The sequence below is a fragment of the Myotis yumanensis genome, unplaced genomic scaffold (assembly GCF_028538775.1).
Source record: "Myotis yumanensis isolate MYYU_CA2020_CCGP unplaced genomic scaffold, mMyoYum1.0.hap1 SCAF_16, whole genome shotgun sequence".
In the NCBI taxonomy this organism is placed as follows: domain Eukaryota; kingdom Metazoa; phylum Chordata; class Mammalia; order Chiroptera; family Vespertilionidae; genus Myotis; species Myotis yumanensis.
In genome coordinates, this window is record NW_027223767.1 from 24,267,752 (window position 1) to 24,282,869 (window position 15,118).

The 15,118-nt window shown below is 42.3% G+C and overlaps 1 protein-coding gene across 1 annotated transcript in view; it reads left to right on the forward strand.

Annotated features, from left to right (window-relative positions):
* MYO1D (myosin ID) overlaps nucleotides 1–15,118 on the forward strand; it is a 273,264-nt gene that overhangs the window by 185,377 nt on the left and 72,769 nt on the right. Inside the window, exon 21 of the mRNA XM_070394306.1 lies at nucleotides 9,946–10,100. Within this exon, the coding sequence (XP_070250407.1) occupies nucleotides 9,946–10,100 (155 nt within the window). The remainder of the gene's footprint in view (nucleotides 1–9,945; nucleotides 10,101–15,118) is intronic.

Consider the following 15,118-nt stretch of genomic DNA (forward strand, 5'->3'; position numbering starts at 1 on the left):
TGAAAGTCATCAGTATTTTATTTTTTTTAATATATGTTTATTGATTTCAGAGAGGAAGAGAGAGGGAGAGAGGAATAGAAACATCAATGATGAGAGAGAATCACCGATCGGCTGCCTCCTGGACGCCCCCCACTGGGGATCAAGCCCGCAACCTGGGCATGTGCCCCTGACTGGAACTGAACCCGGGACCTTTCAGTCCGCAGGCCGATGCTCTATCCACTGAGCCATACCAGCTAGGGTGAGAGTCATCAATATTTTAAAGAGGGAAACTTGCAGCCCTCTCTCCCCACACAAGACGGCTTGTGTCGTCCACTCCTGTGGTGTGTGCCTCCTGGCTCCTCGGCTGTACTGGAAGCTCCCTAAGGAGAAAGCTGCTTTCCTTAACCATTTGCACACGTCATCTGGAAGGGAGAGTGGGAACTTGCTGTTCTGAACAAGACGGGATGGATGCATTTCTCCCTTTCCTTCTCCCTAAAGGCAGCTAAAAACAATGTTACAGTATAAAACACACTGATTGTGTTATATAGGAAGACTGACAGGTGGAGAGAAGGTGGACAGCTAGGGACCCCAGGGCACACCCGTGAAGCAGTATGCCCGGAAGCTCCCTAGGTTTCCTTTGGCCTCCTCCATACCCTGGACTGGGAGCTGGCAAAGCCCCGACACAGAAACACCAATAGACACAGGCAAGAAAAGCTCGCTCTCGCTTGCCAAAGGACTAGGAAATGGGCAGCCTCGCAGAACAGAAACCTTTTTGTCAGTAAATCCTCTTCTCCAGAAAAACACCAGGGGGTGGGAATTGCCGGCCCCCCAATTGCAGTCAGCTAGGGCCTAGTGGAGAGCCTAGAGCTCTCACCAGGAGAGCCTAGACCAGTGGTCGGCAAACTGCGGCTCGCGAGCCACATGCGGCTCTTTGGCCCCTTGAGTGTGGCTCTTCCTAAGCCTTAGGAGTACCCTAATTAAGTGAATAACAATGTACCTACCTATATAGTTTAAGTTTAAACAATTTGGCTCTCAAAAGAAATTTCAATCGTTGTACTGTTGATATTTGGCTCTGTTGACTAATGAGTTTGCCAGCCACTGGCCTAGACCTTTATTCCTTACCCGCGGGGTGGTGTCAAAGGGCCCACAGGGGAGCCTGGACTTCCTGGCCCCACCCCAGGGAAGGGAGGTCCGCTGAACAGCATCAGGGGAGGCTGAGGAAGGAGCTTAGGCTTCCACCCCCTCTTGGTGTTTCCAAGGCGCCTCCCACCAGCAGTAAAGCATTGCTGCCCCCTTCCCCTACTGATCCACGTGTATTAGGAACCTGCAAAAATGGACAATTTTCACTGGATCCAGAGTCTGATAACACAATACCCAAAATGACCGGGTTATAATCGAAGATCGCTCATGCTCCCTAGAAGAGAGAGGCATTAGCGTGCACGTATTCTGCTTGTTGACAAACAGGGTAAGGGAAGGAAACTTAAAAATCGAGTGAATAATCTTTTTACATTGAGAGGATTATTCATTTGTATGGTTTAAAAAAAAATTCAATTGAAAGACCAATTAGGAAAGCAACTTAATTAGTTTGGTATTTTAAGAGAGAGGGAAAAAAATAAATTTTAATTGAATAATATAAAACGCAGTTCAATTAGTAAAACAATTAGCTTTGTAAAATAATAATCTAACTGTTAGGACCCAGTTATTTGGTAGTTTTATCTAAATCGGTGGTTGTGTGCGATTAGAATCACTTGGGGAGCTTTTTAAAAGTACTGATGCCCAGCCAGATCCCAGACCAAATAAATCAGAGCGTCCCCAGTGATTCCGTGACGCAGCCAGAGTTGATAGCCATTGGCGAAGTCAACCGTAGGTGATAAGTAGGACGTAAATGGGGGGGTATTTTATATCTTCTGAATCGTCCAAATAGAGATGGCGAGGTTTATACACTAAATTTTGCACGCTCCTTCTAAAGGAGCGCCCTATTGGGCCGTTTGTCTTGCTTCATGCATCCTTGCGATGGATCTGATGATCTGTCCCCCAAGCCCACAGCAGTAAATACGAAGGTGTAATTAAAAGGGAGTCGGCCTCTTACAGGCAGACATATTGATAGTTGCAATATATGAAAGCGTAAAGTGCAGGGCGACTCAGAGGAGACTTCGCTCAGTGCCACTGGATGGCTTGGTATTAAAACTCGTTGAAGTGATTTCTTGAGCTATTTCCTCAGAGCCGTATTTCTGGAATTAAAGTTCAACTTTGCGTGAAATCCCTGAACTCCAGGTTGCAAGAAGACAAACCCATGAAATCAAACCGCCAGATATTTTTGGAGAGAGACCTCCAATAGGCCTGCCTGTCTGGAATGTTTTTTTTGTTTGTTTTTTTGTTTTTTAGGGTTGTTTTTTTTTAAAAAAAGAAAACAATTCACCATTGGGCTGATACCCATGAACTGGTAGGTTCTAACCACCTTTCTCGTAAGGAATTTGACAAATTTAATCTAAAGTAGAAGAAAACAAATGAAAGGACAAATCAGGTACTTGCAACAAAGGGCAAAAAAAATTTCAATTGGAAGACCAATTGGGAAAGCAACTTAATTAGGTTGGTATTTTAAGAGAGAGAGAAAAGGAAATTTAAAATGGATTAATATAAAACACAATTCGATTAGTAAAACAATTAGCTTTGCAAAAGAATAACTTGACTACTAGGACCCAGCATTTGAATTAAGAAGGAGGCCGTGGCAGGCCTCGCTTCCTCTCCAAAGGAGCTTATATGTGATTTTGTAAAGTGCGACGTTCATTTGTGATGAGAACGTTATCTAGGTTGTAAATTTCCTGCTTGGTGGTGCCCTTAATCCCTGTCAGGGTGTGGAATATTCAGAAGAAGTGGAAGTTCCGTGTGGAGATGTTATTTGTTCGGTGCAGGTAAGATGGCTTAGCTTTGGAAACTTGTTAAAGAGTTTTACCACGTTTTCATGCAGCTGTTAAAATCAAGAGTTGAAAGCCCTTGTCAATCAAAGATGTAAAGTTAGCCCTTTAGTCCGTTGATTACAATTACTTTCATTGACCTGAATAATATCAATCAATAGTACTAGTCCCCTAACTAGGTGCTTGTGTATAATAAAGTCAATATCCTGGCTTTCAGACAATTTTTTGGTGACTGCTCATGGCCCATATTTTGTGTAACAGGTTTTATTTCACTGTTAGTCTGTCATGTGGTTTTTGCCTTGGATTTTACTTTATTATTCTCATCCCAACTTTCTTTCTGGTACATCTTTGTCCTTTCTTTTTTTATCTGCTGTCTTTTTGTTTTAGATGCATCTTTAACAGCGTATAGTTAAATTTTGCTTTTGACCTAATCTGTGAACCTTCTTTATCCAATAAAGCAATTGTATCCCTTTTGCACTTCTTACAGAAACTGATGATTTTTTTTCTTCAATTTAATAATGTTATGTAAATGCTTTTTAATTATTCCTTGCTATTTCCTTTCTTTTTTCGAGTTGCAGTGTTGATCAAGTTTTTTAAAATATGCTTTTATTGATTTGAGAGAGAGAGGAAGGGAAAGGGAGAGAGAGAGATAGAAACATCAATGAGAGAGAAACATTGATTGGCTGCCTCCTGCACGCCCTCTACTGAGGATAGAGCCTGCAACCCTAGCATGTGCCCTGAATGGGAGTTGAACCGGTGACCTCTTGATGCATGGTCCACACTCAACCACTGAGCCACACAGGCTGGGCGGTCACTTTTTATTTATTTCCTTTTTACTAAAAATTATAAACTTATACATTCTTTTTATTTTTTTTATTTTTTTTAATAATTAAATCTTTATTGTTCAGATTATTACATTTGTTCCTCTTTTTCCCCCCCATAACTTCCCTCCTCCCAGTTCCCACCCCACCCTCCGCCCTCACTCCCCACTCACTGTCCTCATCCATAGGTGCATGATTTTTGTCCAGTCTCTTCCCGCATCTCCCACACCCCTTTCCCCCCCAAGCATAGTCAGTCCATTCCCTTTCTATGTCCCTGATTCTATTATAATCACCAGTTCATTCTGTTCATCAGATTATTTATTCACTTGATTCTTAGATTCACTTGTTGATAGATGCGTATTTGTTGTTCATAATTTGTATCTTTACCTTTTTCTTCTTCTTCCTTTTCTTAAAGGATACCTTCCAGCATTTCATATAATACTGGTTTGGTGGTGATGAACTCCTTTAGCTTTTCCTTATCTGTGAAGCTCTTTATCTGACCTTCAATTCTGAATGATAGCTTTGCTGGATAAAGTATTCTTGGTTGTAGGTTCTTGGTATTCATCACTTTGAATATTTCTTGCCATTCTCTTCTGGCCTGCAAAGTTTCTGTTGAGAAATCAGCTGACAGTCGTATGGGTATTCCCTTGTAGGTAACTGAGTTTCTTTCTCTTGCTGCTTTTAAGATTCTCTCTTTGTCTTTTGCTCTTGGCATTTTAATTATGATGTGTCTTGGTGTGGTCCTCTTTGGGTTCCTTTTGTTTGGGGTTCTCTTCGCTTCTTGGACCTGTAAGTCCATTTCTTTCACCAGGTGGGGGAAGTTTTCTGCCATTATTTCTTCAAATAGGTTTTCAATATCTTGCTCTCTCTCATCTTCTGGCACCCCTATAATTCTGATGTTGGTACGCTTGTAGCTGTCCCAGAGGCTCCTTACACTATCTTCGTATTTTCGGATTCTTTTTTCATTTTGCTTTTCCAGTTGGGTGTTTTTTGCTTCCTCGCATTTCAAATCTTTGACTTGATTCTTGCGCTCCTCTGGTCTGCTGTTGGGAGTCTGTATAGCATTCTTTATTTCAGTCAGGGTATGCTTACTTTCTAGTTGGTCCTTTATCACAACATCGAGGGTCTCATTAGATTTCCTGTACATCTCATCAAGTTTATCGACAGCCTCTAGAAGCCTCTTGAGAGACCGCAAAAGTGTGGTTTTGAATTCTATATCCAGTAGCCTGCTTTCCTCCATTTCTGTCCTTTGTGGCCTGTGTCTTTGTCTTGGCATTTTTTTATGCTTCCCTGTGTCAATAGAGTGGCTTTCCGTGTTAAGTGTCCCAATTACCTGAGGTAGACACTCTTGGTGCACCCCCTTGTGGTCTCTGTGAGCAGTCTTGTTGTAGTCAAGCCTTGATTGTTGTAGGTAATTACTACTTGACCTCCAGGCCAACTGGCTGTGAGAATCAGCTGTGTTTGCAGTGGGAGAACTTCTGTCCTTTAGGGAGGTGCTAATCTAGCTTTTGCCTGAGGCTATTCGGCAAATGGCTTGGGCGGGGCGGGTCCCACGGGATCAACAGGGCAGAGGAGGGAGCAGTTATGGCTGCTCTCAGTCCATCCCCAGGGGCTCTGCCTCTCTGTCCCAGCAACCGCTGCAAACCTCGGAGGGACCGAAGCCAGACAGTCCCGCTTCTCCCGTTTGAGTCTGGGTCCCTAGAGACTCGCCCGGATCTGGAGCTCAGAGTCTGAGGCTCCCTCCGGATTGAAACAGACAACCGAGCCCTCAGCCACCAGCCCGCGCTGTGCGCACTCCGCACCTTAGTATTTTACTTCAGCGCTGCGCCTCCTCTGATTCTCGGTTCCTCCTAGTTGTAGAACTTCCACTCAGCCAGCCTTCCTGTGGTTCTGGATGATGTCCGTTCCGTCTTTTAGTTGTTGTTTTTTTTTAATATATTTTATTGATTTTTCACAGAGAGGAAGGGAGAGAGACAGAGAGAGTTAGAAACATCGATGAAAGAGAAACATCGATCAGCTGCCTCCTGCACATCCCCCACCAGGGATGTGCCCGCAACCCAGGCACATGCCCTTGACCGGAATCGAACCCGGGACCTCTCAGTCCGCAGGCCGACGCTCTATCCACTGAGCCAAACCGGTTTCAGCTTTTTAGTTGTATTTTTGAAGTGGTTGTTCAAGGCAGCAAACTCCGGCGTTAACCTATGCCGCCATCTTGGTTTTCTCTATACATTCTTTTTAATTCTAATAATGGTTACTGTTAAATGTTTAAACTGATCTCTCTAATCAATACCAAGAATAAATCAGATTTACTTACATCCTCCTATGAATAATGACAAAATTAATGTTTTTTTTCCTCTCTTCTTCCTATACCTTCCTACATTTTCAGACAGAAGGAGCACCTTTTTTAAAAAGTATTTAAACCTGAATGTTATTTTCCTGTGTAGATAACTTATTTTCTATGCCTAGATACTTGAAGATTTCTTTCCCTGTATTCTAGAAACTCGAAACTTTCTCTGGGCTACATCTCCATGTGATTCTCTGTTAATTAAATTGGGCTGGTACCTGTGGCTCCTATCTGAAGACTCAAATCTTTAACATTGAGAAATTTCATTCAACTCTTCTTTGATTTTCTGCAGTATCTATTCTGTCCCTTACTGCTTCCATTGTATTGTCAATTTGTCATGTTTATGTTTCAGAATGACTTCACCTCCTAATACTGGTCTGTTTCACCCTTGTTTCATAGATGAGAATGCAAAGTCGGGATTTTCTTTTCTGGTTCTCTCTGCTTTCTTGCACCTACTCCATGGCAAAGGAGGGCCTCTGCTCCGAATCCTAGAGTAGCCTCTTGCTTCCAAACAGCCCAGTTGTGTTCACTGATGGGTCCTCCTGACTGAGGAAGCTCTGAGAATTGAGGTCAAAGTTATCCTCAGAGAGTCCCAAATCTTCAAGGCCAAAGAGGAAGTAGTCTTGGATTTATCATAGCATCAAGAGCCCACAGATTGTGAGAAATAAGGCGACTAATAGGTAAAAGCCTTGATAAGGAGTTTCACTTCTGTTCAGAGAAATATTTGCGTGTTGTGGCTGCTCAGAGATAACTGAGGAAGTGACCCCTTCCCTAACCAGTGTATTTCCACACAATACCTCCCCTTCCCATGGTGCAAGCATGAAGTTTTCAGATATTGCTATCACATCCTCTTTTTGATTTGAGTGTAAAAACCCGTAAAGCAGAGGGGTTTTGCTTATTTATCTTTTTACACCCTGAGTTGCTGCTTTTTGATCCTCACCACACTTTTCTAAGGTAGACCAGGCATCTGGCGTGATCTTTATTTTGCAGAAAAGGAGAGAGGTGCCCAGGAAGTTAAATGACTCATTCAGGATCACCTGCCTGAATTGGGGTTAACATCCAGGTTATGCCCGGCTGGTGTGGCTCAGTGGTTGAGCATTGACCTATGAACCAAGAGGTCAGGGTTCGATTCCCAGTCAGGGACCATGCCCAGGTGGCAGGCTTGATCCCCAGTGAGGGGTGTGCAGGAGGCAGCCAATCAATGATTCTCATCTTTGATGTTTCTGTGTCTCTCTCCCTCTCCCTTTCTCTCTCTGAAACCAATAAAAACATTTTTTTTTTTAATCCAGGTCATCCCTTACTCCACTGCTTTTCCCCACTTTCCATCCTGTCTCCCAGAACAAAAGGAGACATTGTAGATGCTGTTTGTCCTGCCTTGGTGATGGCAGGGGCTTCATCTTTATTTGTGTAGCAGGAGATATGAGGTGCTGTTTTTTCCTCTGGCCTGAGCCAACACATGAAGAATTCCCGTGGACAGCGGTCTAAAGCCACCCAGACAGGCTGGCATAGGGAAGTCCACAATCCCAGGTGGGAGGGTGGCTGGGATAAGAGTCAGCAGCTCCTCCCCGCTGGCCCAGACAGCACCTCGGCGGGGACCCTCTCTCTGGATGCCCTTGGCGTTCACTGCTGACCGTCCTTGAACCCCTGCAGCTGATGCTCCTGGGACATGCTGGCAGGGCTACTGCTGTTAGAATTCTCATTTTATTAAACTTTAATCAAGCTCTCCAGCGAAGTGCCACATAAATTCAATTTTGAATTTTGTATATGAGATAATCAAATGAGAGTGAAGCACCACCGACATAAAATGTTTTTTAAAATGAAAATTATACTTTTAATTTAATCACCTAAAAATCAGCTGGATGGGATACATCTAAGTGGCAGAAAGATTGATTTATTCTCTTGCCAGTGGCCTCAGAAAGCCCAGGATCTACATAGATTTGTGCACTGACTTCTAACTCCTTGAATATTTTCTCTTCTTTCCATTAAGCACTAACCCTGGCATTCTTTAAAAACAATTAAAAAGCTCACCTCCTATGAAAATGTATTCACTTGGTGTTTAGGAATACTTACTTATACAGCTTATCAGCTAACCTCATTGCGCCTCAGTTTCCTTATCTGTAAAGTGTGGGCTTGGAACTCAGTGGCCTTCCAAATGTGTGAACTGTTAACATTGTTTGATATTCATCTTTTCCACTGGGTTATGAATCCCCCTAGATCAGGGGCTATACCTTCAGCCTCTTAAGGTACCCCCGCCTCCCCCTTCCCCGGCAGCCTGGCCCTCTGCATTGCCCCCAGCGGGTACCCTGACAGTGCTGATTGCCAGACAAAGCTGACAGCACCTGTGGCGGCCAGGAGGTGGCACTTTGGTATTTTCTGCAATTGAAGAACAAACCACAGAATGAGAAATCACTCTGGTTTTTGCTTTGCTGACCAAAATAGAATATCTAGGAGTCAATCAGGGATCTATGTTTTTTATACTTACACGTAATAAATAAGGTTGACTTTTGGTAGTGGTGACGGTATACAGGTTTATGGGTCTTGACACATGCATAGATTTGTGTAACAGCCACCATAGTCAGGATACAGAGTCATCCATCACCCCCAAAACCCAAGTATCTAACTCCCCTGATCCCAAACCGTGACAACTACTGATCTGTTTTCCATCCTTAGAGTTCTGTCTTCCAGACACCATCACTTAAGCGGAGTCCTGCAGTAACCTTGTTAGACTGACTGCTTGGCTCAGCAAAATGCCTTTGAAACATATCCATGTTATTGATATCAATCATGTATATCATTAGTTCATTCCTTGTTACTGCTGAATAGCATTCCAATGCATAGACTTCTGTGCATGGGCCACGAAGTTTCAATCACGTGGTATTTTGTGGAAGAGCCACACTCAAGGGGCCAAGGAGCCACATGTGGCTCTCGAGCCGGTTTGCCGACCACTGGTCTAAGTCTTCTTCTAATCCAGTTTGCTGCGAGATTTTTATCACGAATGGATGTTGACTTGTAACGTGCTTTTTATGCATCCATTGATAGGATCATGTGGCTTTCTTTTTTATCCCGTTGCTATGGTGGATTACATTGAATGATTTTTAAATACTGCACTAGCTTTGCATTTCTTAGATCAACGCCACATGGTCAGGGGTTATTGTTTCTGTGCATTATTGGATTCGATTTGCTAATATTTTATTAGCCATTCTTACCTCCATGTTCATGAAGGATATCGGATATTGGTTTGTGGTTTTCTTGTTACTGCCTTTGTCTATTTTTGGAACCAGGACAGTGCAGGCCTCATAGATGAATTAGGAAGTGTTCCCTCCCCTCCTGTTTTTAAAAAGAGATATGGAGAATCGGTGTTATTTCTTCTTTAAACATATGGTTGAATTCACCAGTGGGAACATCTGAACCTGAAATTTTCTTTTTCAAAAGATCTTTAACTATAAATTTAACTCCTTTAATAGATATAGCAGTATTCAGGTTATCTACTTCTTTTGGGGTGAGTCTTGGTAGTTTGTGGCTTTCAAAGAATTACTTGGTTTAGGTGGTCTGTAGTGATATTCTTCCCCTCTTTCATTCCTCATATTGGTAATTAGATCTTCTCCCTTTTATTCTTTCAGACTAGAGGTTTAGCAATTTTATTGATCTTTTGAAAGGATCACCTCTTTGTTTCATTGATTTTTTTTTCGATTGTTTTTCTGTTTTCAATTTTATTAACTTTCATTCTTTATTATTGCCTTCCATCTGCTTGTTCCATGAAACTTGACAAAAATTAAAGTCATCCGGGATGCTGACCAAAAAATGTATTATTAAATTACAAGATGTATTTTTAAATGTGTTCCTTTGAGAACCAACCTAATCGTTTTCCATATTTGTCTCTTCGCAGTTGACGGGCCTGAGCGTCTCCAATGGAAAGGACCAGCTTGTGGTGTTCCATACGAAAGACAACAAGGACCTCATCGTCTGCCTCTTCAGCAAACAGCCGACCCACGAGAACCGAATCGGAGAACTTGTTGGAGTCCTGGTGAATCATTTCAAGAGGTAACATTTGATTTTTGTAACTACGACAAGTTTCAAATATGTGAACTCTTTAATCATGATTCTCACTGAACTCGTGTGCCCATTTTAGTGTATTGAGCTCTTTTTCTTCATAAAGACCACTTAAATCACCTGTTTCCCAGAAGGCAAAATGAGCATCCAGGCTTAATTTCAAGACTAGGAATGATCTTTACTTTTCCATCCTCCGGCTCTACCAACAACGAGAGGGTTCCCTAACGGTGATTTCATCACTGCCAATCCAAATGTAATTAAATCAAAAAAGATAGAAAAACGACTTTTTGTCACAGCTTCTCGCTTACCCCAAATACGATCAGCGGGTGTGTCTACTGTGAATATAAACGAAGTAGAAGGTAGGTTTAGAGGGACATGTAGGTCCATGACAACTGAAGGAATCCCTGAGAGAGGCAGTAACCTCGACAGAAACGTGGCGTTGTGATGGGACATGGCATCTTCTGAGAACTTTGTAGTAAAACGTCGATGTATCTGGGTGTGTGTGTGTGTGTGTGTGTGTGTGTGTGTGTGTGTGTTGTGACAATGACGTGAGAAATATAAACAGGGAGCCGATCCTGAGGGTGATGGGGACCAGTGAAGTGGTAATTTTAATCAGGGAGTGGTGGTGTTGTCTGGTTCTTTATTGGAGTTGTTTTAGACGTGTTTTTCTTCCCAGAGGAGGCCATGGGGTATTTAGGGCGGGTGCTTCGCTAACTCCAAAGTCAGGTGTTCTTCCCACGGTGGCAGACTGTCTCTACCTCCCCACCACATTGATGCTGGGAGGCCGTTCCTCAAAGCTCGGCGACTGAGACATGAGCCCAATGTCCCGTTCCTTTTCCTCCTAAAAGATGTTTCCTGAGTTGCCAGAAGGAACCGAGTATTCCTTATGAGGATTGTTCATTCTTACGTTTAGACATGACTTCTTTGTCTAAGCAAAGGCATATTTACAATCCGATGTCCACACGTCTAATTCTGCTGTATTAACTTTCATTGGTAAATGTATGGAGTATAATTTTAGAAGTGGGCTGCAAAGACCATTTCTTTTATGTTATTAAACCTTGTATTCTAGATCAAAGTAGATCTTTAAGTATCTTATACAGTTAAATGCTTCTTAATGCTATGACTAAAATAACATTCAATGATTATCTGGGGGAAAAATAAGAATCTAAATAAGGAAATATCAAAAAATAATAATAAACATATGGACCTTTGAAAAACTCCCTTTCATCTACCAAATAGTCATAAAGCTAAGGGGAATACTGAAGCGTTTAGGATGGAGAAGGCATCTCTACAATAAAATTTATAACTCAAATAAGCAGGCTCATTTTCCTCCTAATATTTAGTTATGGCAAAAGATGGACAATTAAAGGGATTTTAATTTGGATGCCTGTACTAATAAGTAGTTTTTCCTGGGGAATTGAAGTATTTTTGCTCAATCTGGATCTTGTTTAGCAAATTCCAACCCCTGGTACATGCCTCTACATGTTACATGTGAATCTGGTCCTTGAATCCATCATTGCTTCCTTTCCCCAGCATATGCATTCTCAAATGTATCTCTAGTTGCATTCCCTCAAATCTTTAATACAGGGGGGGCAAAAGTAGGTTTACAGTTGTTCATTTAGAAAATAATACAATAATAATAAATAAGTAATGCAAGAATAAACTCTGTACTCATTACTGTTAACCTACTTTTGCCCCACCCTGTATATGTAAGAAATTTGAGTGTCTTTAAAAGTTATAAATGGAAGAAAGAAAAGGTTGTTGAGTTGTTTATTTTTTTTTATAGTTTTGTGCACGGGTAGGTTCCCTAGGCCTGGCTGGCGATCAAGGCCGATCAGGTTTCCCGCCGCCCTGCCTCTTCCTTCCCTCGCTCCCTCAGGCCCCGCCACCGCCACTGGTTTCCCGCCATGTTCCGCGCCGCCCCCTGGTGGTCATAGTGAGTGATCGAACTCCCGAGGGGACACTTTGCATATTAGCCTTTTATATAAATAGATTTTTGACCTATGAATTAAGAGGTCAAATACCAATAAGAGATCAAAACCCTCCTTCCTGCCCCCAGAAAATTCAGGCTTGGCATTTTGACTGAGGGTTAGAGTCATCAACTTGCTATTGACTTCTTCTTGAGGAAAGGTTAATTTGATTTTTTTTCTACTTTCCTTTATTGTCAACTATCATGTCATTGGTTTGACTTCGAGAAACAGATTGTGTTTTACAAGCATAAGGAGGTGGCACAGAATCATATTTATCTGTGGGTTAATTATGGAAATCCAAAGGAGAGATGGATCTAATTTCAGATCAATCCTTTATCTTTCAGATAATTTCCTTAAAGTACATTCCGAGAACTTCTCTAGTTAGAAGTTATGAGGAAAGGGCTCAAAATAAAACATGCTATTGATAGACTAGATGTGAAAAGGAGTCATTGTCTTGAAAAATTATAAAGGACAAGGATTAGGACATAAAGTCTATGAGTGAAATTTCTGCCAAGTTTCAGAGAGAAGAGGAGAAGTAAAAAGTTTGGAAACGAGTTTAGACCAGCACAACACTATATCTAAAACAGGTAAAGATGATACAAGAAAAGAAAATTGTAGTCCAATCTCATGTCAGTGCAGAGATTTTTTTTTAATCCTAAATAAAATGCCCAAAAATTGGATCTAAGAGTTTTTTAAAAGGAAAATGTATCACGACCAGTGAGGCTGTATTCTAAGAATATAAGGATGGCTATCCATTAGAAAGCTGTATTAATCTATTCATATATAATAGTTCTCAAAAAAACCCAAAAATACTATTTGATAAAACTTAATACTCCTTATAAGTAAGGATATATTAATGAAGTTAAATAGGTTTCTTTACTGCAGTAATTCTCAGAGCCTTTGATATGCCTCTGTTTGTTTTAAATATAACAATAAGGATATGTACTTGTGTGTGTATGTATACACACACACATACCCATACACACACACACACACACACACACACACACATATATATAGAGTGAGTATATATAGTGCCAAAAATATATATATATATACACTTTAACAACTGATTCTATTACATTTTGAAAATGAAATGTATTTTAATAAACACTGCCTTTATAATTATTAAAAGTGTGTATACATATTTTGGGACACACATATGATTGTGCATATTATACACTATTTCTGGAAAAATATGCATGAAATGGGTAACAGTGTTTGTCTCTGGAGAGGGATTGGGGAGATGGGGTGCTGGGACAAAGAGGTAGGAGGGAGATTTATTTATTTTTCACTGTAAGTGTTTTGCAGTGAATATATGTTACTTATCGAAATTTTTTTTCATTTTAACGGTAAACAAATGGCAGCTAGTTTTGCGGCCTATTATTGATGGCTTTAAAGTCAGGGTTATTTTCCTCTCCTGTGTAGAAAAGCAGCAGAGAACAAAAGCGCTTTCTAACTGAATGATCCGTCGCATGGCATTCGAATACCTTGATATAAAGCCAAGCAAAGCCTCCTGGAATATCACTGTTCTGTATGGTCCCATTGTGCACGGCACGCGGGGCCGAGCGGGTTTCCTTCCCGGGGTGGTCAGGCCAGCGGTCTGCCGGGCCAGTGTGCTTTGCAGAGGTTCCGAAATGGCTGCCTTGACTTTTGTATCGCCTCCCAGCAGTGACTACCTGCTGGTAATGAGCTTTCCTGCCCATTAGCAACCAGATGGGCTGACACTGGCTGCCCTAACGAGGGAGTCACCAGAAACTGCGATATTCGGCTGTCAAAGGACCCATCTGCCTTCTGCAGCTGCCCAGGCATTTGCCTGTCTGGATGCTGGAAACCTCAGCATAGCCCCAGTCTTGGGCATTGGAACTTATTTTTCCTGTTCTGTGTCTGTGGAGGAAAGCCAGAAGTCAGTGCCATCTGCTTCTTGTTTTTCGTAGGCAGTTTCCTGAATATCTGCTTAGTGAAAGGAGCCCCATTACTGAGTTTAACTGAACACTTGACCTGTTTCTCTGTTATATTTTGCTAATGTTCTTTTTAACTCACGGGTAGACGCAGATCGATAAGCCAGCCATTGGTTGCAGCCGGGAGAATACAGAGGTCAGGGGAGAAGAGGTTTCCTGGCCAGCGGTTGAGGAAGCAGAGGAGGGAGACACCTCCCAAAGGCCTCTGCTCCTGCCCCCCTCCCCCGTCCCCCTCCCCAGCACCGCTGCTCTCTCCCCCTTCCTGCCGCTGCCATGTGGGTCTCCGCTCCTCTGTCCCTGACCCTGAATGCAGGTTTCCACAGCCCTCCATCTGTAGTCCCAAACTGCTCTCCTTGAATGCCTGGCTACTAATCATAGCTTAAATTCCAGCTGAAAATATAGAAGTAAAATAAGGATAGGCTGAAAATAATGTAGGCAGTCAATGGTAGAGGTTTGGTTCATTAAATTATGGTCCATCTCCTTAATGGGGTATTTGAACCATTTAAAATTATAATTTTTTTCTTTTTTAAAAAAATATATTTTTATTGATTTCAGAGAGGAAGGGGAAAGGAGAGAGAGAGAAACGTTAATGATGAGAGAGAATCATTGATCGGCTGCCTCCTGCACACCCCTCACTGGGGATCAAGGCCACAACCCGGCATGTGCCCTGATCAGGAATCAAACCATGATCTTCTGGTTCATAAATCAATGCTCAACCACTGAGCCACACCGGCTGGGCTAAAATTGTAATTATTGAAGGCATCTGATTTATGGTGACAGCAATTCACCTTCCTCTGCCTCCCAGTAGAGGTACACATGAAAACACAGAAAGAGGTGCCAACTTTTCATAGAGATGGAAGCAGAGGTCCCCCCCTAGCATAGAACATACCCATGGCTCTTCAAGTCTATAGTTCTTGGCACACAGGAAGAGGTCCCCTGAGAGGACGTCCTCCGCCTCTGCTCACAGGTCACCTCATCAGGCCTTCCCTAAACGTCCTGTAGAGCATAGCAGTTCCCAGCCAGCACTCCCTGCCCTCTGCCCTGCTCCCTTTTCCCACATGGGCTCTCAGCTCCATCT